Consider the following 26,882-nt stretch of genomic DNA (forward strand, 5'->3'; position numbering starts at 1 on the left):
TTTTTTAGATAAAAAAAGTTCCTGTTGTGTTTTGCTACTTAATTGGTAAATATGTGATTAGTAAATTACTCAGCTAGTAAATTTGTTTCCATGTGATAACAGTAAATCACTTCTCTTTCTCACAAAACCAATTTAACAAAACCAAACTTATGGAAAGAAACCTGCATATCATAGTATTCTGTGTTGTCTCTTTTTTTTTTCTTTTGCCTGCATATTTTCCTATTCCAATTCCTGCATTATTTAGACCAGCAGTCCCCAACCTTTTGGCCACCAGGAACGGTTTCGTGGAAGACAGTTTTTCCATGGAGGGTGGTAGCGTTGTTTCAGGCTGGTAGCGTGAGCGACAGGAGCGGCAGATGAAGTTTCACTCACTCACCGGCCTCTCACCTCCTGCTGTGCGGCCTGGTTCCTAACAGGCCTCAGACTGGTAGTGGTCGCAGCCCAGGGGCTGGGAACCCCGATTCAGACCATACATTCATCTTGTAGTGTGGGGAAGAAAATACCAATTTGCCCCCAATTTGTGATTTTGATTTCAAGCTAGACTTTAAGTACTTTCACTAAATTGTGGTTCATATGAGCTCATAATGATAAGAGTGGAAATTTGATTTCTGTTACATCTCCCTCCACAACTACTACCCCCTCCCCTTGACACAGGGATAACTATACTGTATAAACCTATGACGTATCTTCTGGGGAACATACTGGGGCGTCTTAACATCTGATGCGTGATGCTGTGTGCTGTGTCCTTGCGTTCATCTTAGTGCTTCATACATGTTTTCTTACTGAAATAGTCATTAGGAGCCTCTACATGCATCATACTTCTCTGCAGGTAGCAAGGACCAGGTATGTCCAAGCGTATGAAGTCAAGTTCAGTTCATGACTGTGATATGGGGATTTTATGACCCTCCAGTTTGCTCCCTTGGCCTCTCCAGGCTTATTCTCTTGTCAGCTTCCCGTCAGTGTGGTCCCTCTGTAAGGGCACCAAGCCCGGGCAGCACTAGTACACCTGCAGGCAGTTACTGGCGATGCCCCAGTGGCAAAGCCTGCATCCCCATCCAGATCACCTAGCAAAGGAAGAAGGTAGGAAGGCCGTCATTCTGCACGTCATAAAGCCCCCGGTTGCTTCTCAGCAGGCATCGAGGACCAGTGCTTTCATTGCCTCCTGTTTTAGGCTTTCTCAGTTTGAACCCAGCTCCTTATTAACCCACATAATCTGTTCCCGGGGTCACATGTGCCTCCTCCAGGCCTACAGTGCTGACCTCACCATGGCTGCAGGTCTCCTCCCTGGGGGAATGTTCTCCCTAATCAGTCAAATATGGATCTCTAAAAACCTCAAATCTGCCTTTAATCTGGCTTCTTCTTTAGTGCTAAAACCCCTGAAGAAAAGTGTGCTTGCTTTCGCCTTGTGAAGTAGCCTTTTTTCTTACCACAAGAGAATTGAAAAGGGTGATCCTACTAAAAGTAGTGTAATTACGAATGTTTGTGTTCCTTTCAGCTAAATTATCAAGTCACTAAAGTGCAATGATAACGCTTCTCTTCTGGTGTGTGAAAGCCTCATATTATGTGCGCTAATTTAATAGAATGTGTAATACAGACATAATTAATAGGATTGATGATTAATTTTGAAAAGTGAACAGCTTTGTCTAATTACTTATAATACCCATCATTAGGGAATTCATCCTTGTCCTAGAAGGAAACTAAGTAGTAATTACCCAATCATTTCAATGGAACATCTTCTGATTCCCTAATTTTTTTATATTCCAGCTTCCTACACAAATACACACAAACTTAGATTTTATTTTCATAGGCTTTTTGACTGTAATGATGGCTTAAAGAAAGGGGAACGAGAATCAAGAGATGACTTGAATGTAGATGGGGGCGGGGGCGGGGGCGGGGGCGGGGGGAGGATAAAAGGCCTGGTGGGAATTCTAATGTGTGATGGCAGATTTGATATGTGGTTCCTTGTAAACAACAGATGCCTTCCCCATGACAGACTTCACCATGCAAGATAGCCTTGATAGCCTTATCACTGACTACATGCTCCATGCCTTTCTAACCTTTCTGGAGCAAAAAATTATTTCGGTGCTTCAGTGAGATCTTTATTCCATCACTCCTAAAGGGCAGCAAACAATTAAGCCCAAAACCCTTACATCGGCACTTCCTGTGCCTGAGGGGATGCTTGTCCTGACACATTACCCTTGCTCTGATGTTTGTGTGGGTGATGCTTCTGCGAAGGGCCAGACTCTAGCAACTTCCGTCTAGCAAGGTCATCCCCGCAGATCTGCACCATGGCCAGGGGTGCAGTCATTCCTGAATGTTATGTTCATAACTATTATATTTATATTATATAATATAAAATTTATATCATTTCTTACAAAAATATTATAAAGAAAGGCACTACCTTGATCATAAAGATCTTTCTTAATTTAATGTATGAGGTGTTCAAGCTCCTATTGCTGCTACATCATACCTGTTGACTTTGGAATTGTAGATGCTCAGTGTTCCCCCGATGAAGAGTTGCATAAGCAACTCTTGTGTTGGCCAAGTCATAAGTATGACTCAGTGCATAGAATGTTGTTTTGAAACTTACCATTTGGCAAGCATTTTTACTTATTTGTAACCATGTGTTATTTTAGAAAATATTTGAGGTCATATATTTAGAGATATTTATGTATCAGATATTTTTTGGCTGGAAATCCCTGAGTCAGTGCATCTTTCTCATTTAAGTTTTTGTTGAAGGTTAGTTATCTTGGGGTGATAGTTGTTTGTGTGTTATGTGTGTGTGTATGTATATATACACACGCATATTTATTTCATAATTTGATGTGAACAAAGTTATGATACTCTGATTACATGTCTTCAAGTCATCTAGTATCTTTTAAGTGTCTTTAAGTATCTCATATCTTTAAGGATCTCTGAAAACAAGTTCTATTATAGATGGTACATGAAAAAATGATTTTCTTGTAGGTTGTACATCTGTCTGATTAGAGGTTAGCTATTTTTTAATATTTTTATATGTCTTATATTAATATTTGAGTTAGAGCTTTCAGGTGGAGTCCAGCTGGCTTGGCACTCAGTCATGATGGTGTAATTCTATTTCCTCTCCATAGTGATCTTTAACTAGCAAATGGTTAATAATGTTTCTTCTTGGTAGGGACAATTCCTACGCTTTATATCAAGTCAGTCTATCATACCGCATTCATTTTTTGCTTAGATTTATATTTATTTGTTTAGGTATCTTTAAAATTTTTATTGGAATATAGTTGATATACAATGTTGTGTTAGTTTCTGCTGTATAGCACAGTGAATCAGTTATACGTATACATATATCCACTGTGTTTTAGACTCTTTTCCTCTATAGGTCATTACAGAGTTTTTTTTGTTTTGTTGTTTTAAATATTTAACTATTTATTTATTTTGGCTGTGCTGGGTCTAGGTTGTGGCATGCAGACTCTTAGTTGCGGCATGTGGGCCTGTTAGTTGTGACGTGTGGACTTCTTAGTTGTGGCGTGCGGACTCTTAGTTGCGGCATGCATGTGGGATCTAGTTCCCTGACCAGGGATGGAACCCAGGCCTCCTGCATTGGGAGCTCGAAGTCTGACCCACTGGACCACCAGGGAAGTCCCGTAGGTATCTTTTCTTAGAGATAAATACACATAGTATCTCTTTGGAACATCTATTGATTATTGTGTATTTAACTCAGCCCAGGAATCAAACAGTAAATATTTAATTCAGCATCTCTAAGATACACAACCCACAGAACTAAATGTTGTACATTTTTAAGCCATAATGTTATGATACTGGCATCATCATTGGAACACTTTTCACAGCTCTTTCTCCAGTGTGTTTTCTTAAAATTAAAAGCTTCTGTGTATTGGAAATAGAATGTACTTTGACCCCATTTCTGGCACGTTCTAGCTGTAGGTCTCAGTGGTAGGACGTAACTGTAGCTCAGTTTCCTCATCTATAAGATGGGAATAATAATATCATCCTGTGCTTCACTAAAGTGCTATGAAAATTAAGCGACGTAATATACATATATGAAAGCACTTGGTAAACAGTGAGCAGGATATGACTATATATTGGCTCAGAGTTACAGCTCTCCTAACACAGGGTGCACCTGACATGGGTAACAGGCGTCACGTGGACTCTGGTATCTCACTTTAAATATGGCATCCGCCCTTCTGCAAGAGAAAGGCTTGGATATTGCATCCCAACGATAAGTTTTTGAAGGACGAGAATATCTGAGAAAACACTTTGGTGTGGTGTACCTCATCCTGCGCACTCTTTGCTTAAATAAATAGCGCGTGACAACTTCAGTCACCTTATTGTGACCCTGGTGGAAGCAGCATGCTATCTAAGGGGTTGTAGTGCAGCTGGGTTGTGGCAGTGCCTGGCCCCAGACCTCAGCACTTCACTGTCCTCCCATACCTCTGGATGTCTCGCGGGAGAGAGAATGGAGCTCTTTTATTTTTCTGTTTGCGTTGAGAGGCTAGTCCCATTTGAGGAGTCCAAGGACTCATTGTGCAGGATCCGCTATGATTCCTGGAAACAGGGGTTGTGGCATTTATAATCAGGGAGTGTTCTTGTCAGAAGGAGCCCCGGGGTGCTTCTTGCACATTCTTCAGAGCTCTCAGCTCCCGGGGCCCCTGCTCCACAGCCCCGGTGGTCACAGTTAGTGCCGAGTGATTTTAAACAAAAGGGAAGGGAAGCAGGATGCTTTTCTGTGTAATGTTTAGAAAGTGTAAGACTGACGGCATTCTGGTTGTCAGGCACTGTACTAACTTTGGAACTGGTCTAAAGTCCCAACAAAAATAAACAGGGTTTGATTTCAGTTTGTTTATTAGGTCCTGCCCTCCACCCTAGGAAACATCTCATCTTGCTTATCCCCTAAGCAGCTTTCTCTTCTCACTTCAGTATCCTTTCCAGGCCCTCGGCTGTGTAAACAGAAATTCAAGTTGTTCTAGTTAACTTGGGGGAAACCTCTGAGTGGCATTTCTTTATCTGGGCTCTGGCCCCATGTTCTTGTTTTAAAGACGTCTGCTGCACAGAAGGGAGGCTGGCACTGGTGTTTCCAGAGATTATTAGCAGGTGCCTTTTGCCTCTTATTTCTGCCCAGGAGGCCAGCCCTGACTGTGTACCCTCTAATGAGGGAGGAACGACCCTCTATAGCAGGATTACATTTCAGCGACAAAATGCAATCAGACCTGAAGTCAGTCTGCAGACCCGCCCGGAGGCTGCTGGTGGAGCGTTCCTGACAGCTCTTGGGCTGTGACGGATGAACCACCTCCTGTAGGTGCAGAAACTCCTCTGGTGCAGAAATTGGCCACGCTGAGCTTCTACCTCAAAGTTTTCTTAGCCTATGTAAGAGTCAGTCTTTATACTCTTTATCAAGTTGGAAATGGAATGTTTCCTTGAACTTTTATCCATGAAGTGCTTAATCAGTCCATAACAGATGCTTAATACAAAGGTTAATAAGTTCTATTACTGAGAAAGTCTGTCCTCTTTGCATGAAGTAGGAATCAGCCAGAAATTACTGTTTATCAGTTTGGTGAGATTTCTCTTGGTGGAACTCAGGGAAGTTTATAATTTCTCTATTAGCTTGGAACCCTGTGTCATCACCTGTTCTTTCCAGTATGTTGAAGAAACCTAAAAGGCTCTTTTCGCCTTTATAAAGAGACCTGGACTCCTGTCCCAGAAATAGAATAAAATAAAGCAAAAATGGGACTTTCAAGAAAAGTCTTAAAACTGTGGTCAGATCTGCCTTTACAGCAGTTGAGACATTGTAGAGTTTGGGGTTTCTGAGCACAAGCCACCCGTTCTCCTTGCTTGGCCCTGCCATAAACCTTTTTCTGCTAAAAAAAAAAAAAAAAGACAAGACATTATATGGAAGTAGGAGTCAGCCTACATGGCAACATTTGTCTCAGTTTTTTCTTTTTATATAAGTGAATTAAGAGCAGATGTTTTATTTATTAGAAGCTAAAAGTTGTAAGATACAGTATGCAATTTTTGAGGTTAATCAATAAAGGTTTTTTTCTGTATTTTTAGGCAAAAAACTCTAAACATTTGCTGATAAAATTACTGTGTATTAGATCTCTGCCTCACTGAAATTGCCTAGGCCGTCTGTTTTTCAGTCAGACTTCAGTTGAGTTCCACTTTTATATTCCTTTCCAGTCTGTGGAGGTCCAGCGAGCCAGCATTTTCAAAATCAGTCGTCCTCTTCTACGTCTGCAAATCTCTGTCCACTTCTTAGTGACCTGCTTGTTTATTTGCTCAGGTTCCTTCTTCATTCTGATTTCTGTTTGTCTCCACTTTATGTAAAAAAAGTAAAAGCTGGTTTCTCAAACAGGAGGCACCCACGTTCCATTGATCCTCCACATGGAGTTTGTGCCCTGAATGTGCCCAACTTGGGATATAAAAATACAGAGGATATCACAAGGCCAGGGATCCCAGTGTCTTGTCAGCTAAGAGAAAATAAAGTAAAAGGTAATAGTAGCATCTCGTTCCTTTGTGGGAGTTAGAGAGTATTTGTAATGCATTGTTACAGTCATAAGCCAAAATTTTAAAAAGCACTTCCTCTCTACTTACCCAAGTCAGCCGTGTCAGTGGAAACACTTGGCTGCCTTTTTCACTCTCTCTTCTAAGTCTTGTGTTACCAGTAGCGTACCTGGTACCTTTCTCCACCTGCCTAAATGACTGCATGAAAGTTTTCTTTAAAATCCCTCGAACCTCAAACTTAAACTGATTTGAAGTATAATCTTACTAGCAGGGCCTGCAGTTTGCACAGTTTTTTTCAAATCATTTGGCACATCTGTTTTGAACTGAAATCACACAGAGCTGAGGAGATCCTCTGGATCCAAGAGCATCTCCCCGAGGGCAGAGACCCCCACCTGCCTTGTGCACCACTGCACCCCCAGCGTTTAGAATCTCTACAGCGATGTGCAGAGAGGACGAGCACCCACTGCACAACTGCGCTGGATTGTTTTGCGGTGGGACTTCCTCTGAGAGTAAGAGCTGCATTTACTTCCTTGGCCACGAGCAGCCCAGAGTAAATTACTTTTCAGGTCTCTAAATAGTACATTGGAGATTTGGAAGAACTGATGCAATTTCTAAAGCTGCCGAACTTCCTCCCCAGAAGCTACTCCCACACCAAGACTCTGACTTCATGGCCATCACAACCAGAGTTAGAACCTGAACTATGTATGCAGGAACATTGTCTCCTGGTAGAAATGGAAAAGTCCAACTGTAATGTAGATTCTAGCGGATTTTAGGTTTTAAAACCTTTCACAGAGCAAAGGGGGTGGGGAATCTGGAAATGCTTTCTTTTCATCATGGTCAGATTCAGAGCAAGACCTGAGCTACTACATCAGTGACTCATGAAATAATGGGATTTTTATAGAGGAAGAAAACGACATGATTCTATTATCCGGGTTTTACTGTTAATTAGCTTTATGGTGTAATTAGTAAAATAGCTCAAGAGTAAAAGCAAAGTCCAACTTTTAACAGCCTGGTAAGCCTCTTCTTATCTTAAAAAGAAGTAAGATAGTGAGGTTCAGACAGGTGGAGAGGTCAGCTCGAAAGGAGTTAACATTTCAAGGCCTTGCCACTTCTTCCTCAGCCCTTTCAGATAACCAGAATTGAGGAAAAGGGAAAACCATGCTGAGTTTTCCAAACTCTTTCTGAAAGAGATCGCATATTTTTATTGTAGTCAAACATGATGCAAGATAATATTGCTTCTTTTTGAATCCATAAATATAAGACACATGTCTGAGCGCTGCATGAGTTAAATGGCTGGCCTGCCTGAGGAGCTATGGGCATGAGTGCTCCAGGCTCCTGACACAGGATGCTGAGAATGACGCAGCAGTAAACCTCCATCCTTTAGCAGGGAGGGACTTTGTTTCTGATAGAGGCCGAAAGTCATTTCAAGCCGATCTGATGGATAAGATAGAGGCCAGAGCTGAGGAAACCAAATACCAAAGCTGATCTAAACCAAGGAGTGGCCATAAAATAGTGACCGTCTTCCTTGCCTGTTTCAAAAGGATGTCATTGCAAAAGGAAAATTCCAAAGCCGTATGAAGCAGGGGCAATATCGCCGGAGTACGTTTATAGCCCTCAACAATGACTACGTAGAAAGGGATCACGTGTGTTTGGGTATGTAACTCCTGAGGTGTTTGTTTTAAAAAACAAACCTTATTATATTAGTGTCATACCTCATGTTTTCCTTGGAACGTTCTCGAATCCTCTTCCTTGAGAAGAGTGAGAGGAGTGTTAAATAGAGATCTGCCTGAGAAGAACCACAAGTCCTCAATAACCACTATATCGCCATTCCTTGATAGGACTGTGCAGATGTCTGATGCAGTCGGTTGAAGGGTAATCTGCCTTTGAAGGCAAAGACCTTGAGCCCCAACAAATGTAAGGGGTAGGAAGTCTAAGCGCCCATATTCTCCAGAGTCAGTGAGTCGTAACCACTTTTGTTTGTGCAGCCCAGATCCTTGCCCAGGAACATGGAGCTCTCTGAGGTTATCCCACTGGGGACGAGGCAGGCAGACAGTGTGCGGGGACTGTGGAGGTGTGTGTGGTTTCCATCCTGGCCCTGCCACTTCCTAGCCATGCGTTTTGGGCAAGTTACTTATTCTCCCTGTGCCTTGGTTTTCTGTGGAATTCAAATAACACCCTGTTCCATTGGCCTATGAAGAGCATGTGGAATTGACTTGTGAAAAATGCTTGGGTAGGGTGGTCCAGTGGTTAAGACTCTGCTCTCACTGCCGAGGGTCCGAATTCAATCCCTGGTCGGGGAACTAGGATCCCATAAGCCATGTGGCACAGCCAAAAAAAGAAAAAAAAAAAATGCTTGGTTAGCACCATGCCCAGTACATAGTAGGCAGTCAGTAAGTGGAAGTTATGATTATCATTAGGTATTGAAGAATAAACCTAATGTCACCGTCAGCATAAGCAACTGGTTGGAGTGATGAATACCACAGTCAGAATGAAATGGACAGCACACTCAATAACCAAATATAAACTGTTTAGGTTACTTTTAGTTGGACAGTTCCCACATCTCTATTTATGCATCCCTCTTTAGCCTTAAAGCTTAAAATGCTTTTATATGGACTTCCAATTAGACTATGCTGTTTTCCCCCCAAAACTACAATGACTTCATTAGTTTATTATTTAGAACCGCAAATTGGGTAGATTAGCCACCATGTCTCCCTGTAAACCAAGTCATTTCTAAAATTTTCTGACAGAGCTTTCTCAGATTCACCCAAATGGGAGGAAGTGGTCCATCCAGGAAAAGAAATAAGCATGTAAGAAATAGGGGCACCGGCATTTGCAGCAACATGGATGCAACTAGAGATTATCATACTAAGTGAAGTCAGACAGAGAAACATAAATACCATATGATCTCACTTATATGTGGAATCTAAAATATGGCACAAATGAACCTATCTACAAAACAGAAACAGACTCACAGACATAGAGATCAGACTTGTGGTTGCCAAGGGGGGCAGGGGGGAGGGAGAGGGATGGACTGGGAGTTTGGGGTTGGTAGATGCAAACTATCATATTTAGAATGGATAAACAACAAGGTCCTAATGTATAGCACAGGGAACTATATTCAGTATCCTGTGATACACCATAGCAGAAAAGAATATTAAAAAAGGATGTATAGGGCTTCCCTGGTGGCGCAGTGGTTAAGAATCCGCCTGCTAATGCAGCGGACATGGGTTCAAGCCCTAGTCCGGGAAGATCCCACATGCCGCGGAGCAACTAAGCCCGTGTGCCACAACTACTGAGCCTGTGCTCTAGAGCCCACGAGCCACAACTACTGAGCCTGCATGCCACAACTACTGGAGCCCACGCGCCTAGAGCCCATGCTCCGCAACGAGAAGCCGCTGCAGTAAGCCCGTGCACCACAGCGAAGGCCCAACACAGCCAAAAATAAATAAATAAAATAAATTTTTTTTAAAAAAGGATGTATATATATATATAACTGAGTCGCTTTGCTGTACAGCAGAGATTGACACAACATTGTAAATCAATTATACTTCAATTAAAAAAAAAGAAATAGGGGCACCGGGATCCATCAGTCAACTGAAATTCACAACATACTTTCAGGCCTCTGTTTAGACCACTGGCTTTCCAGATAAAATTTGGTCAAAAGAAAAGATGTTTCTATAAAGCCTCATTAACTAGAATCTAAGTAATAAAATCTAATCTAGTCTAATCTGGGCCACATAGCAACCACCTCAGAAAAAATTAGTCAAGGCTTTTACAAAAAGGAGTCCTCATTTATTTCACATGAAAATTCCACAGAGTGGTGACCAACCCATGTCTTAAATGTGGCTTTGTTTTAAAGCATGTTTGAAGAAACAAACTTTACTGTTACGAAATATATTGATATTGCGACTCAGACTGATCAGATGTGGAGATATCACGAAAACTGTTGCCGACTCTGAAATGGGGCTTGTCATGGATTGAAGTCCACATCCTCAAGCCAGCTAGCCCTGACGTAAAACGTCCAGTGCTAACCGTGGCTCAACCCTGGTCACACACTGGATCCAGCTTGGCCTCCACCTGAAGAAGCTGGATAGCCAAACAGTTGTCCGCTGTTCCAGAGAGGCCCAGGCACAGTTGAGGCCACATGAAGAGGGCTCTGTGTATTCCTGGGAGGGTAAGAAAGGGAGCTGTTAGGTAGAGCTCAAGGCCAAGAATGTGGGCTTTGCAGTCAGATGGAGCCAGGAGGAGATGCCGGCTCCACCGCCTGCTGGCTTGGTTACATCAGGTTCCTTCCCCTCGCTGAACCTGAGTTTCCCCAAGAGTAGGACGGACAGCCCTACCTCAGAGAGTTGCCATGAGGCTGAACCATGTGATGCTCTTGAGCACAGCGCCTGGGTACCATGGATGCTCAGCAGATGCTAGTTCTCTTCTTCAGTGCTTGGCCCTAGATCCTTCTTTCAGAACCATCCCTCTTGCCTCTACCACCTGCGTCCTCTGACCTCCAGTCTGTAAGGAGATCAGCTGTGAGAGTGCTGAACATGCAGATCTTAGATCTTGCTGTGGTCCAGCTGAGCTCTGCACACGAGATGGCTCTCAAGGAGCCATCTCCTTGAGATACCTCATTCCTATAACCAGATCCCTTTACAAGGTCTTTTTGGGGCCACTGGTCCCTTTTGCACTGTCTGCCACCGCCAGCAAGAGACTCATTCTTTCGGTCCCTGCTTTCAACCAGCGATTGATTGGCATCTGCCTCTGTGCTCTACCCACCCCTCCCCCACCCCCAGTTGTTTAAACCTGAAAAGATAGCTTCCTGATCTCAAGTCAGAGTTAATTCCGTTGAAAATGAAGTGAAGTTGAAGGTGAGATGTTTCCTTGGTAATCTGATGAGGAGAGCTTGAATGGAATAGAGCTAACTTGGTAGAAGCACCTGGAAGTTGGGTCCATGGTGGTCAGCCCCTCCCTGGAGGGGAAGGGCTTTGTTATGGCCCCTGAATCTCCTGGGGCCCCACTGGTCAGACCAGCTCCGCTGCTGTGTGCAGAGTCTGTTGCAGCATCTCTGTGAGGCTCCCATTGAATGGGTTTCACCGTTTCTTTGTCATATTGCTGCACTCGATTGAACTCTTAATCTTCATTGAATTCAGAAAAAGACTTATTTTTGTAACAAAATCAAATGAGAAACTTCAATTTCATCTAATATGTCATCGAAGTTCTTGGTTCAACCTACTGCCTGCTAGGCATCCAGAGTAGTTACTATCCCTCTTCTATCATTTTATAAATACTCTTTGGGACAGTGATCTCATACAATTACTGGATGAGTAGTTGCATAGACACTTCGTTATGCTGTAGCTCAGCATTTGCTCTCTGGCATGTCTTCTGTGGTTTTAATTTTCTTGCAGACCATTGAAATTATTCAGAGTGGGTCAGTAGCGTTCAGAAAGCACCACACCACATGACCAGGTTCTTTAGAACCAGGTTCAGACTAAGCTTTTCTTTTCATTGTGTGGAGGGGGGATGGGAGGGGAGGTTGATAATGCATGCACATACCTGTTTGAAATCATTTAATATTGTTGCCTTATCAAGAGTAACTAATATTCATTGCAAAAGAAAAGTTAAAGAGAAAAATTCACCCTTGATTCTAACACTGTTAACAGTTTCGTTTCTTTCCAGACAGTTTTAAATTTTCCTCTTTATGTGGTTGAACTTATACTATACATGATGCATTTTAACAGCTGCACAATATTCTCTCCTATGATTGTATCGAGTCATTAAAATATCCCATATTGTTGGACAGTTTTTTTTCCCCAATTTCTTGCTATTATAAATAATATTGTGATGAACATCTACATAAACAACTTATTTTAGGCCTTTTCTGATTATTTCCTTGGGATAGCTGACTAGAAATAGAATTATTGGATGAAAGAAGTATAATGTTTTTAAGGATACATGAGGGATACTGCCAGTTTTGCCTGTTACCCCACATTCTCACCACTGGTGACTAAAACGTGTTCCCTTTTACCTTGTTGAGCCCCAAATTAGTTCTATCCTAGAGGCAGCTTCATGGTCATGTTCACACAGAAAGGCTAAGAGTTTGAAGGTCAACCGCTGCAGCTCTGATTGACCCACTGGAATATCTGGTTTGATAAGGCTTGACCAGGTCCTTGACAAGCTCGCCAGCTGTTTCTTTGTTAAAGCAGGAAAGTGACTCATATATTGGAATTAGCTCTGCATCACCTCCCATTGCAAGAAACAGGGTTGTCCTTCACACCTCCGCCCCCTCACTGTCCATATCCTGACCGCTGTTTCTCAGTAATAGCTCTCAAACCTAGCCTTGCCTTTCCACCTCCATCACCTCTGCGTTAATCCAGGCCTGTAACACATCCTGGTGAACAGCGTCCCCATCTTCCTAACCCTGTTTAGTCTTCCACATTGTCATATTCCAGAGTTCTCTTCTTGAAGACAAAGCTGATTAGGCCCGTCCCCTCCACTGCAGGAAGGCTCTAAATCTGTCATTGTTCTTCAAGGCCCTTTACGATCTGATCCCAACTTCATCTCCAGCCATCCTGCATGTGGCCCTCACACCTCTCACTGTCGTTCCAACATGGCAAACTGTTGGATGTACCACCGTCTACTTGGAGTGTCCTTCCTTCCAGCTTCTTTATCTTCTGTTCATCCCTCAAAGTAAAACTAAAGCATCAAATCCCGGGTGAAGCCTCTCCCAGTTCCCCCAGCAGACAGTTGCTTCACCCTCCATGTTGTGTTGTCCAACTCCACGTTGAATTCACAGCACTGTGGCTGCTGCATGGTACCTGGTGAGGAGTCCTGGTCGCCAGCCTGTCTCCACCACTTCTGCTCAGTCCTCTGGGTCAGGGTCCTGGTCTTGCCTTTTTTCCCATTGATGATAAAAGTTTGTAGAATAAGTGAATGAATGTCTTTATAATGTTTAACACATAATTACTATTTTTAATATCTTAATTTTATAGATAGTTTTAACTTCACAAATATTAGCATTGATCTAATATCTTAAGATGTAATAAGTGTTTTTGCCTAGATCTTAAGAAAATACAGACCAGTGCTTGGCCTTGACTTGAATTTCTTTTATTACGAAGTCCTCATCCTTTTTTTTTTTTTTTACTTTATTTTATTTTATTTTTGTGGTTTGGGGGAAATTTGACAAATATACCCTCTTTCCTGGCAAAGGAAATTTTTATTTCCTTTTTTAAAATAAATTTATTTATTTTTGGCTGTGTTGGGTATTCGTTGCTGCACGCAGGCTTTCTCTAGTTGCGGTGAGAGGGGGCTACTCTTCGTTGCGGTGTGTGGGCTTCTTATTGCAGTGGCTTCTCTTTGTTTTGGAGCACAGGCTCTAGGCACGCGGGCTTCAGTAGTTGCAGCACACAGGCTCAGCAGTTGTGGCTCATGGGCTCTAGAGCACAGGCTCAGTAGTTGTGGCGCACGGGCTTAGTTGCATATGGGATCTTCCTGGACCAGGGCTCGAACCCGTGTCCCCTGCATTTGCAGGTGGATTCTTAGCCACTGCACCACCAGGGAAGCCCCCTCATCCTTTCTGTGCCTCTTTCTCATTCCCTTCCTCCTCTTCTCTAAGAAGAGAACTGGCAAAATGCCTGTGGGAGGAAAAGCACAGGAGAAGGTGATGGACAAGATAGGGTAGGGAGTGTAACCTTCTCTTCTCCCAGGTCCTTGCACAGTAATACGTTACTCAAAGTTTATGCCGTGACATTGGTCCATCGTGTGAGCTGTTACAAGGTTTATGTGAAATATAATCAGTAGTATTGCCTTATGAAGAAATGCTTCCTTTCATAAAGAATTCTCTGCATAATAGACTCTAGATTTGATGGCAAATCTAATGTCCTCAATGACATGTTGGCTCAAGGTCAGTATATTACTTGAATTAAGTTCATTAAGTGATTCTACTCATCCATTTGACATGTACACTTTGGGTTATCTTAATGAAGTCACCTCCTCTAAGGATTTCAGATTAGCAAAAACTTCTACCATGAGTTTGGTGTGAAAGCCTCCAAGTGAGTTTTTAAGGTTAACATTCAGTGCACCAGAACCCTTTCTGTGGAACACTCACAAATACAGTGAAGTACATTTTTAAATAGATACTGAAAAAGAATTTCTGCTTACACCTAGAGCTTTCTGTGATTGCTTACTATCCCTTGCTGAACATCAAGCGACAGTAGTGAGAGAAATAATGAAAATGCATTGGGAAACAGAGATTATGCATTTTAACACTAGACATAGAGTCCTTTCCATACTTACTTACAACACTCCACAATGGACCAAGACATACCTTTGGAAACACAAAATCCTATAGTCATAGGACATTATTAGTGCCATTTAGTCAGGGGCATACGCTTGAGTAATTGGTAAGAAGAGAATGTGGATTCCAAAGACAGATATTTCTGCCTGTGACCATCCTCTGGAAAAGCTCAGCGGGAAGCTTCATGCTGGGTCTTTACAGAGTGGTTCCAGCTGCCCGGGAGCGCTTGGCTACAGAGGCTGGGGTCCTGACGCCCTGCATATAGATGTTCCTCATTGCCCCTCAGGCATTGCGGGTTCTGTCCTTTGTGCCTGGGCAGTGAATACTGCCCCTCTCAGAGCTTCCAAGGTGCCTTCCAGGGAGAAGACACCACTTCTTTCCTAAGGAACTTTCCTTCCAGATGCCTTTATAGTTTTTCATTTACTAGTGACCAGTGGTGAATGGAGCTGCCCATAGAATCTGAGCATAAAATTTCCCCAGCTTTGTAGGAGTCATCCAGTTATCGGCCTGGCCAGTGACGGGGAGGGGCTGCCCCACCCCCATCCTGTGTTTCTCCATTGATTGGCCCCATCGCTGCTTTGCTGGGCATTGGGCCTCACTCTGAGCTGTAGAGGGAATGTGACCACTAGTAAGTTCAGAGAAACCAGGAGAAGGTGTTGAATCAAAGAGAAAGGAACTTTCAAGGAAAAGGTTGGGGGAGGGAAGATGTGAGGATGGTAGGAGAGAACAGAGAAAAAAGATAAGCAGAATGTGTTAAGCTGAAATTCTTATACATAAAAAATAACTCTTAAAAATAAATTGTTCTCGGGCTTTCCTGGTAGTGCAGTGGTTGAGAGTCCGCCTGCCGATGCAGGGGACACGGGTTCGTGCCCCGGTCCGGGAAGATCCCACATGCCACGGAGCGGCTGGGCCCATGAGCCATGGCCGCTGAGCCTGCGCGTCCGGAGCCTGTGCTCCACAACGGGAGAGGCCACAACAGTGAGAGGCCCGTGCACCGCAAAAAAAAAAAAAAAAAAATATATATATATATATATATAGTTCTCAAAAAGCATAGTTTGCTGGGGAAAAAAAATGGATTGAAATGAAGTGAGGTTGTTTTTGAAGTAGGAATGTCCTCGTTACTGAGAGGGAGGTCCATCCAGCATCCCTGAAAAATGAAGGAAATGGTTATCTCAATGCTGATTCCCTTCTGGGAGAGCACAGGAGGCCTGCCAGTTCCCTGTGACAGACCATTGTCATTCCTTATCATTCCCCTGCATCATTTACTCAGAAATTAACTGGAGATGGAAATTTCTTCAGTTGTTTCTATAAGTATACTCAGCTGGACTTTTTCTCTCTTTCCATGGAACAGAACCTCTGATCCTGTCTCCCTACCTATTTGTATTTCAGTTTTAGTTTCTTCGTGTGGTATGTTCAACAGCCATGCGATGATTAAGTTTGTATATTTTGCAATGACAGTCTAATGACTCTTGGCCAATGGGTATTGTTCCCAGCTGGTTGTTACAGTTACTGTCAGCCACAGTGGCCCTTGATCAGGTTCAGGCCACAAGATGAGAGTTCAGAGGCTTCCGCTGAGCAGAGGAAAACAACAGTAGGGACTGGGGAGGTGGAAGTTTTACCCAATTCTGGGAATCCTAGAGCATGTTGCGATTGTGTAGAGCTTTTCCCCTTCATGTCTCAAGTATGATGAGAAATTGTGTTTGTCACATGGAGCGACTCTACCATGTGCCGTTCTTTTCACTAGAGGACACAATCCCAAAGAAGGTGGTATGCCACTTCAGCGGGAAGGCCTACGCTGATGAGGAGCGCTGGGACATTGACAGCTGCACACACTGCTACTGCCTGCAGGGCCAGACCCTCTGCTCGACCGTCAGCTGCCCCCCGTTGCCCTGCGTCGAGCCCATCAACGTGGAAGGGAGCTGCTGCCCAATGTGCCCAGGTATCTAAGCCGCTGCCCTGCCACTTTTCAAACTGGGATGTTGATTCAAAAGGAAGCTAGAACAGACTCAGAACCTCCCCCACCCATCCCTTAGCTCCTGTGGCCCAAACAGAGACCTGGCGGGTAACTTGAGAGCCTGTGACCATCTAGGTGAGTGCCTGATTTTGGTTCCATGCCAGTATTGCTCTCTTCTGACTTGCATTCTCTAAACATTAAGTGGCAGGCCTTATGGGTGTAACAGACCTGTGAATGACACCTGCCATATCCGAGTAGCACAGTTTTAGTGCAGTGTTGGACGAGCCTAGCGGAGAAGGTCCATCATCGGACACAGTAGGGAATGATGTTCTAAGGTGAATATCTATCAGAACCAGAATGGAAGAGCTGCATTTAAACAATACGATGCTGGTCCAATCTTTCTTCAGTTCATCAGTTCCAGTAGTACCCAGGCCACCCCATGCAGCCTTCTCCCAAGCCCTCCTGTGAACTTTCCATCTCTTCCCACCTAGACCGGAACCACGGAGCACGCCCCCAGCTGGCTGTTGCAGAATCACATGCCTACGTCTGTCCCCACATTCCACCCTTCATGTCAACTTAGTAATCCGCCTCCCAATTTCAAACCGAAGTCCCCCACAGCTGCCCAGATCCTCCCCCAGGCCTTCTCCTGGTTTCCATGTCTGTGTCTCTTGCCAAAACAGCTCCTTTGTTTTCTGTCCCTCGTTGCCAGCAATGTAGGACCTGAGCCCTCAGCAGGACAGCCTCTGGGCAGTGTTCCAGATCTAAAGCCCTGAACACACAGACTTCACAGGCACTCCAGACCACACAGACCAAAGGGAGGGCTCACTCTAGGAGCCCCTCCACGTTCACCTCGATTCTGTGTTTTCTTGCGGCATTGTATTAGAGGCTTGCTCCGTGCAGCACAGTGGGCTAGGAGTCAGGGCAACTTAGAAGGGCATCTACACCGTGCACTTGTAAGATGGGATAGCCAGTTAAACCCGAAGAGTTTCACTGAGCTCTGCATACATTTGCCTTTTGTTTAGCTGTTGTGCAAACTAGCCCTAATGGGCACTTCTAAAAATGTCCATTTATCCCCTAAAAAGGATGGGATATTCTGCCAGGTCAGGAGGCTGAGTCCTTTTCAGATCTCTTATTGGGTGCTTTTCATAGTTTAGTCTCCTTGGCCTTGTTTAAGGTGTAAATTGAGAGTCACAAGTTCACTTCTGTGATGTTGTATCCCTCGTTGTCCACATAGGGAAAAAACAAAATCCTTAAGTGTTTTGCACGAGAAGAATGAGGAAAAACATGTATTTCTCATTGGAGTTGCTTTATCTATTACATTTCACCTGTTTCACAAGTTTCATACCAGTTTTCCTAGTAATATGCTTTGAGCAGTTCAAATGGTGAAACTTGATCTTATTTATTCAACCAAGATTCATTTCGTGCCTACCCTATGCAAGCACTGCTCGAGGCCCTGGGGAGACAAGGGTGAATCCAACAAGTCCCCGTCCACACAGCTGATGGTTTCATAGGGAGAGACAGGCAGCACATAAGTAAACAGTAAATAGCGCACAAGATGAGGATAAGAGTCACAGAGAAAACACATAGCGAGGCCGGGGTGGGGGAGGAGGGGCTAGGCAGAACAGGAGACAGGATGTTCTGATAATCCGAGAATGCCTCACTGATCAGATGACATTTATAAAGGGACCCAGAAGAGTGGCAGGAATCATGGGGTAGAGGCAGAATCTCTGTGGTACAGGCAGGACAAAAGCCCAGGGGGTGGGAACATGCCATGAACGTTTAAAGAGAAGCAGGGAGGTTGTGTGGATGTGACCCCATGAGCAGGGAGGGTAACTAGAGGAAAGCAGAGAACTAGCTGTGTGCCAAAACACGAGATCTCATGAGCGATTTTAGAATTTTATTGAGCAAGATAGAAACTCTGGAGGGTTGTGAGCAGAGGAGTGATGGGACGTGACTTGCAGGAGTGGAGGCAGAGAGGCCAGTGGTGCAGGTGAGAGATGAGTGTGGCCTGTACCGGGGCAGTAGCTGTGGAGATAGGAGAAATGGTTGGGTTCTGATTCTAGTGAAAGGGTAGAATCTATAGCATTTGAACATGATGTGAGGAGTGAGAGGAAGAGAGATGCCAAGGACGACTATAATGTTTTTGACTAAAATATGGAGTTGCAGCTCTGGTGTAAAATCAGTTTGGTTTGGGGAGTTTTTAGTTTGAAATCTCCATTGGACATCTAAGTGGAGATAATGAATAGACAGTGAATCTGTCTGGTGTGGAGTTCAGGAGAGAAATGGGAGATGGGTCTATAAACTTGAACATTGTCAGCCACAGGTAGTTTTTAAGCCTTGAGACCGGACGAGGTCACTCAAGGAGTGAGTGGATATAGAGAGGAAAAGGGAGCCTGGGACTGAGCCCAGGAACCCTCCAACTTTGGGATCTGGGCAGGTGGGGAGGGACTGGCAGAGGAGACAGAGAATGAGCCCCTGCCACACGGGAAGAAACGGAGAGAGCTATGGCCTGGGAGCCACATGGAGAGAGGGTAGGAGGAGTGCTGTTGGGTCACATCAGGTGAGAAGCAGGGACTGACTGCTGTGCATTTAGCGTTTTCCTAGTCGTCGTGACGAGAGCCATTTCCATACAGTGGTGGCAGCAAAATCTACTAGAGTGGTTTCTAGAGAGAAGGGGAGGGGGTGAATTGGAGACAACCATTACACAGCCCAGCTACAGACCACGAGTGCTAAGTTCACAGATAGGATTTTCCTGTGGAGTAGAGGCGGGTCTTGGAGGCTTTCCCTGAAGGATTGAGCTAGACCTTGAAAGACAGGTGGGTTCTCTTAATTGGAGTGAAAGGGTAATCTGACCAAAGACCCTGAGACAGAAAGGTCAAGGCCAAATGCCCCTGGAATAGGGAGTTCTGGGAGTGGGAAATAAAGACAGAGAAGATGACTTTGGTCCAGATTTTTAGGGCCTTAATTGTCAATCGGAGAGGTAGATTTTGTCCTTTGTCCTTCGTGGCTCATTTTTTTTTTTTTTTTTTTTTTTTTTTGCGGTACGCGGGCCTCTCACTGTTGTGGCCTCTCCAGTTGTGGAGCACAGGCTCCGGACGCGCAGGCCCAGCGGCCATGGCTTACGGGCCCAGCCGCTCTGCAGCATGTGGGATCTTCCTGGACCGGGGCACGAACCCATGTCCCCTGCATCAGCAGGCGGACTCTCAACCACTGCGCCACCAGGGAAGCCCCATGGCTCATTTTTGAGCAGATGAAACACAAGATCATGGAGGTGCTTTGGGGAGCCACACAGTGATCTGTAGGAGGACTGAAGCAGGGAGAGACCAGAAGCCAGGACAGCTGTGACTTGCACTGTAGACGTCCCTGATGTGTGATGATTAGGACCCAAATTCAGATGATGGTGGCAGGAATAGAGGGAAAGAGCCACTCTCCTCGGTTGCGAGTTTAATAGAGGAAAGAGTGCAGGTTTCACTAACATCCTGCTCATAACTAGAGATTTCTCCAGTGACTTCTCAGTCAGCATTTACTGTTGGATTGGAATTTAATTTCTGTTAAGTCCCCCTTCTGCTTCTGATGTATTATTCATGAATCATTTCTCCATCTTATCTCAGCAAATTTTGCAGTCAGGTGAGCTCTGCCACCTTACATTTGATTAAGTGTGGCCCGCCAGGAAGCCTGGATTCTTGTCCCATTTTTCTCCTGGGCCCTCTGAAGTTTCACGTTGCCGATTCTCACCTGGAAAGCTCAAGCTACTTGGCTTTGTCCCCTACGCACATCAGCTAACGTTCTGAACAGCCTCACCCTTACAAAGCACTTTCCCCCTCTGCCATCTTTGGATACGAGTACCAGACCTGTGAACTGATTTGCTGGTTAGTACTTGTCCCATTTGATAGAAAACAGGGTGAGAAAAGCTAAGTGAATTATCCAAAGCCATGCAGCTAGTTAGCAGAAGACCCAGGAGTCCCCAGTCCTAAGGTGACTTACGGTTCCATCTCCCAGAAGATGGTGTCCTCCCCTTGTAAGCCCCAAGCACCCTGCCCCATATCCAGAAAAGGACATTTTAAGGAGGGTGGCTCTTACAATGGGCCAGGTGCCTCTGACTGTAAAGTACATCCCCAGTAGGTTGTCTTAGGTTCCTCTGAAGTTCAGGTCAAATCTGACCCCAGTTGTAATTCTTTAATTCTGACCATGTGCACGTGATCTATGCCACCTGGCCAGGTAAAGATTTGTGTCACTCCCCTGGCCCTGTCATCCACAATGCCAGCAGCTTTATAAAGGACTCTTGTAGTAAATGCTGGAAGGGTTCTATTTTAGAGTTGGGATTGAATGCAGTCTTTGGCCATGGCAGGCCTGGGCCTAGGCATGGAAACACAGCAGCACCCACAATTCTTTTTTGTTTCTTCAAGCAGTTTTTTTGCTGAAAGTTTTATCCTTTTTGACAAAGCTGCTCAGAGGTGGCTTCCCTCTTAAGTTCACATCAAAGGGAAATGACCCTCTCCCCTTAGACTTGAGGGCTCTGAACTGGAGCTTTGAGTATTTTATGATAAAGAAGGAGGCGTGGGTAGATTTTAATCAGAGCGGAACTGAGTTTAGTGGAGCAAACTGGTCCAGAGGACAGGCCATGAGCTGCCAGACGGTGAGAAGTAACTCATCATGAGGGGCCCGTGAGGGCAGGACTGGTCTTGCTCACAACTGTATCCCCCCAGCTTAGGCCAGTGCCTGCCACATAGGAAATACTTGGAAAATATTTGCTGAACAATGGTGATCAGCAATCACTAAGTAAGACATCCTCCTGCATCCTAGGTAGATCCTTCCAACTTTCCCCTCTGTTGCCAAGGAGGGCCTTTCTAAGCACCTGTGGGAAGAGAACTCACACTGTCAAGTCTGTGTTGTTTGTAGGGTTTCACTGAAATCTACCTGTAGGCAGGTATGAGGCACAAGAATTTCAACACTGCTTGCCTGCTGCTGTCACTCAGGAAAGACCCTGAGCTGAACTGAATTGACCCCAGCCCTGGGAGTCTCCGCAGAGGAGGTCTTTGCTACTTAGCTGCTGACATTCACAGGTTTTTGGCATGGATCTCGTTAGCCTTTTCTCCCGAGGCCTCAGAAGGCAGTGGCAGGTCAGCCCCTGTTGGGATAGGAAAGCTCCAGGCTGTGCGCTGGACCAGACAGGGCAGGGGCTCAGGGTGCCACGGCACTGAAAGATGTCATGTAAATGTCAAGGGGGTTTTCTTCCCAAATTCCTCCAGGAAATTCGTATCACATATCGAGATGTCTCAGTGGGCGAGCTGAACACCATCCCTACACACACACACACACCCCCCAGACCCACCCAGCCCAGGCTTATTGAATCAGGACCTGTGAGCATCAGCATATTTTATAAGCTCCTCAGGTGATTCAGATGATAGAAAAGTTTGGAATCACTAGTTTATACTCAGACCCCTGCTTCTGTGGATGAAAATGTTTTCAATAACTTCTCTTTTTAATTCTAGAGTTTTTAGAGACCTGTTGAACCTTTCAAAACTCTAAGAGTGTCTACTCTTGCCGTGTTTGAGGTCTTAGAATTTAAGTAAGAAAAGCAAGAGCCAAAGTGACTTTATTCTTGGGGGCAATAGGAAGACCTGGGCTTTGGAATCACAGAACTGGATTGGAAGCCCAGCTCTGCTGGTTCCTGGGTGCATAATCTTGGGCAATTTCTTAACGTCTTAGCATTTATTTCCCTGGCAGATGCTCGGTTAGCTGACAGTGGAAGATTAGCACGTACTCTATTCTCTATCACTCTTCCCTTCTCTCAGATTTATCCTTTTTAAAGTTCACTTCTTGAAAGGCTGGTAACTTTGGGATAGAACGTGATCACTGTGAGCAGAGAGGATTTTCTTTTAACTTATATAACGTATTTCATGTATTTTATTTTGGACTAAATTAGGCTGAATATTAGTGAGTATTTCGTATTACCAGTGTTGGGTAACCCTATTATAAAAATCAGTTAATAATATGGCAGGCCCTGGCCAAGAAGTACATGATTGAGGCTGACTTCTATTGTTATATTTTGAAAACAGAGGTTCTTAAGAATTATTTCTTTTAAAAGTTGGCTAATTATTGTTAGCCAGATGAAGTAGGGCTATACAAATATTTATGTAGGAACCACGGAAAGCTTTGGATTTTCTCACTGGTCCCTTTAGAACTTGGCTTCAAAAAAAAGAAAAATCCTGATATTGGAGATTAATGAATATCATTCTTCTCGGTTTTGTTTCGTTGTAGTATCTTGTTGACCAAAGTGTCTGTATGATCGAGTTAGATAATATTAATATGTTTGCTCAAGATCAGTTTCCAGTCTACATGGTTCCAGGAATAACACAGTAGATATTTAAGACTTAAATTGGGCAGCACCTCGTGAGGTCTGCCAACATCCATTCCCATTGAGGGGAAGGGAGTGGAGGGGAAATGAATAAAGAATGGAAGATGCTGTAACTTTTTCACTTCCTGTGACATATTTCATATAAATGATTCAACACTCATTTATTAAAGAGCAAGTTATTAAAGTATAATTTATTAGATGGAAAGTAAAAGAAATCCTTTCATTTCAGCCAGTGACCATCAGCTTGCACGAATCTGTAGAGCCAACAGCGTTTGTCATGAAAAAGCAGAGCTTCTGACCCAGGTGGAGGAGTAATCTTCTCCCGTCTTTTTAAATCGTTATAGGACATGTTTCCCACCCCTACAAAGCTAGGAACTGTAGCATTAACGATGTCAAGGTGGAAACTGGATCTTTCATGTCCCAGGACACGTTGTGTTGTATTGCATGCACCGTCCATTTGGATTGAGGAGACAAGTCAACAGTAAGGAGCCTCCCGTCATCTTATGAAAAATGTCCCCTTCTTTTAGAAATGTATGTCCCAGAACCAACTAATATACCCATTGAGAAGACAAATCATCGTGGAGAGACTGACCTGGAGGTTCCCCTGTGGCCCACACCTAGTGAAAATGACATTATCCATATCCCCAGAGGTAAGTGCCGAAGTCAGCTGAGATCTGTCTAGGCTTGTGTATGGTTTACTTTTTTTTTTTTTTTTTTTTCCTAATTTTCAAAACTTCTTTTGGGTAACCTTTTAAAATACGTGCCCAGGTAAGTTCAACTAACCACTCCAAGAAAGACCTGCTTGGCTGTAACATATTTAACAACCCAGGATGATGAAATAAGTCTGCAGGTAACTGGGTAAAATGCCTTTTTTCTGGTCCCACATGCTCAGAGGCTTAATGACGATGGAGAGAAATATGTCCCTGGTCATAAGAGCTTGGTATCTGGAATTTCTAAGCCATCTCTCAAATGCAGGTGTGAGAATAAACTTTGTAAGCAGAGTAATAATAAATTACTCACTTGTTCCTGTGGATTCTGTATTAAGCATTTATGCATTAGGTTACCCTCTTCTTCCAGGTAGTTTTCACTCCATGAGGAGTTCAGTTTATTACTGTGTTGATTTTTCCACTCATCAGGCTTATTAGTCCACGTGTTGTTTTTTTTTTCCCCTTGCTCTGTCCTTTTAGTCGTGTGTAATAGAGATGTTATTCTGCCTCTCAGCTGCTAAGTGGTAAGGCAAGGCCAAGTTCCTGTCAATCTTGCCTTCTCTCTAAAAGTAGTCCTCTTGATCAAAAGAGTATAAGCTTGCTCTTAGTCATGACTCAGTACTGCCTCCTGTCTACTCCAAGGACATTTTCAAAATCACTGTTAGACTGTTTTTATATTTCTTTTAGAAGAAGCAGTATTCATTGCTTGAGAGATTAATGGTCTGTTACTCTAGATACTGTAAGTGTTATGCTTGGATCAAGCCAGATGACCAGAGCACCAGATTCCTGGACCCAAGTGTTGGCTCCTTATATAACTGCTGACTGAATGGTGCTTCAGCATTATGTTTACAGTCATTCAGTCAACAAGTATTAGTGCCTGCTCTTTGCCACATACTCATCTGGATGCTGAGCTTTAGTCATAAGCATAGCCATATTTATTATGTTACGTTGAGGACTCTGTATGACATAATATTTCTTTTATAAAGACCCTGAGGAGAAATTTCTTCATATATCAGTAGCAAGAAAATTTATGATTCTCCTAAGCAACTGATTTGTTTTAATCTTAAAGACACTGTGAATCTTATTGATGATGCTTATTTCCATTTTTGCTTTGGCTGCTAGGAAGCTTAAAGCTAATTTTATGGCCTGCTTTTTGCATCAAAACAGAATTTAAGGACTAAATTTTGTAACAGACCTCAACTGAAGCTTCATTTTCCTTTCCCCAAGATTTTCCTTAATTTACGTTTTAATCTTCTTATATGACACATATTCCTAAAAACACTTCCAGTATCATTTGGAATGTGGGAAGGTGAAAATTCATTCTTTTATTCATTGTGTTTTTAAAACCTGAATTCATCAATAAAATGTTACTTTTTGGGCTTCCCTGGTGGCGCAGTGGTTGAGAGTCCGCCTGCCAATGCAGGGGACACGGGTTTGTGCCCCGGTCCGGGAAGATCCCACATGTGGTGGAGCGGCTGGGCCCGTGAGCCATGGCCGCTGAGCCTGCACGTGTCCGGAGCCTGTGCTCTGCAACGGGAGAGGCCACAACAGTGAGAGGCCCACGTACCGCAAAAAAAAAAAAAAAATGTTACTTTTACCTTTGGCATTAGAAACTACTCTTCTTTTTGGCCACACCGCACGGCTTCTGGGATCTTAGTTCCCTGGCCAGGGATGAAACCCGCACCCTCAGCAGTGAAAGTGCGGACGGAGTCCTAACTACTGGACCACCAGGGAACTCCCCCCTTTGGCATTTTTCTTGATGCTGATAAATATGTTCCCTTTTTTTTCCCCCTTCCTATAAAGTATTACCATCTGCCTCTCTAAAATGACTAGGAAGGGTCTCTTCTTCTCGTCCCCCCATATACACATAGGATATTAATAAAAATCTGAGTTTTAAACTATAGACAGTATTAACATCACAAAGCTGTACTACTTCATGAGCTGAGTTTCCAAAACAATTTAAAAGCAGGTCCTTTTGATTGCATGTGTTCTGCATCTTTCACTAACCTGGTCTTTGATGCATTTAAAGACATCCTGACTGCAGTGGTTTATTTGAAACAAAAGAAAAATAAGGAAATCTTCAGAGAGTGCTCCTGATTGCTATCTATTTAAATTTGTTATCTCTGTCTGCAGTGTTCATTGCAAGAATGATGATTTAAAGGAACAAAAAGACCACCATTTATAAGAGCAAAATTAAACGTCCCTTGTACAATAACCAAGGCAGGAAAATGATCCAATAGGTCCAGTGAGTTTTCAACAAGTTTATGAAAAGTACGGCATTTTAGCTTAGAGCTCAGTAAACCAGAATATTAACCAAAAGACAAGGCTCTTGATTCTGGCTTGGTTTTTACGAGTACACTACTAATTAGTCTTATCTATTACACTACTAAGTAGAAGCATATACTTTGTCCTAGTCTCCTATTTGTTAGTAAACAGGGAGCTAAGCTGATGTTTCTGCTTCAAAATCTTAGAAGACCATAAAGGTTAAAACATTAATTAAAATATTTTCAGTAGTCTAATTTTAGTCACTTTTTAAAAAAAAAGTTTTTAATTAATTTATTATTTATTTTTGGTTGCATTGGACCTTTGTTGCTGTGCGCGGGCTTTCTCTAGTTGTGGCGAGCGGGGGCTACTCTTAGTTGCAGTGCGCGGGCTCCTCATTGCGGTGGCTTCTCTTGTGGAGCACAGGCTCTAGGTGCGCAGGCTTCAGTGGTTGTGGCACACGGGCTCAGCAGTTGTGGCTTGCGGGCTCTGGAGCACAGGCTCAGTAGTTGTGGCGCACAGCCTTAGTTGCTCCACGGCATGTGGGATCTTCCCGCACCAGGGCTTGAACCCGTGTTCCCTGCATTGGCAGGCAGGTTCTTAACCACTGCACCACCAGGGAAGCCCTAGTCACTTTTTCTTTAAAGTCTGCGTAAGAATTTTCTTATTTTCTTTATTAGCTTTATCAGCATCATCCTGCCCAATTACTAAAACTTCTCACCCTAATATTTTCTTTTTTACATCCATTCCTAAGAGCTCTGCTCTCTCATAAGAGCTCTTTGGATCCACATTAGACTTTAATCATGTTTTAGCCTTAAA

General features: G+C 43.7%; 1 protein-coding gene across 2 annotated transcripts in view; it reads left to right on the forward strand.

Annotated features, from left to right (window-relative positions):
- CRIM1 (cysteine rich transmembrane BMP regulator 1) overlaps positions 1 to 26,882 on the forward strand; it is a gene marked incomplete at its 5' end in the record, with an annotated part of 206,515 nt that overhangs the window by 177,460 nt on the left and 2,173 nt on the right. For both annotated transcript variants that reach the window (XM_082671722.1, XM_082671723.1), the window contains 2 exons: positions 16,527 to 16,721; positions 23,622 to 23,744. In XM_082671722.1, coding sequence (XP_082527848.1) covers positions 16,527 to 16,721; positions 23,622 to 23,744 — 318 coding nt within the window. The remainder of the gene's footprint in view (positions 1 to 16,526; positions 16,722 to 23,621; positions 23,745 to 26,882) is intronic.

The sequence above is a fragment of the Grampus griseus genome, assembly GCF_964374135.1.
Source record: "Grampus griseus genome assembly, chromosome: 15".
NCBI classification, from domain to species: Eukaryota; Metazoa; Chordata; class Mammalia; order Artiodactyla; family Delphinidae; genus Grampus; species Grampus griseus.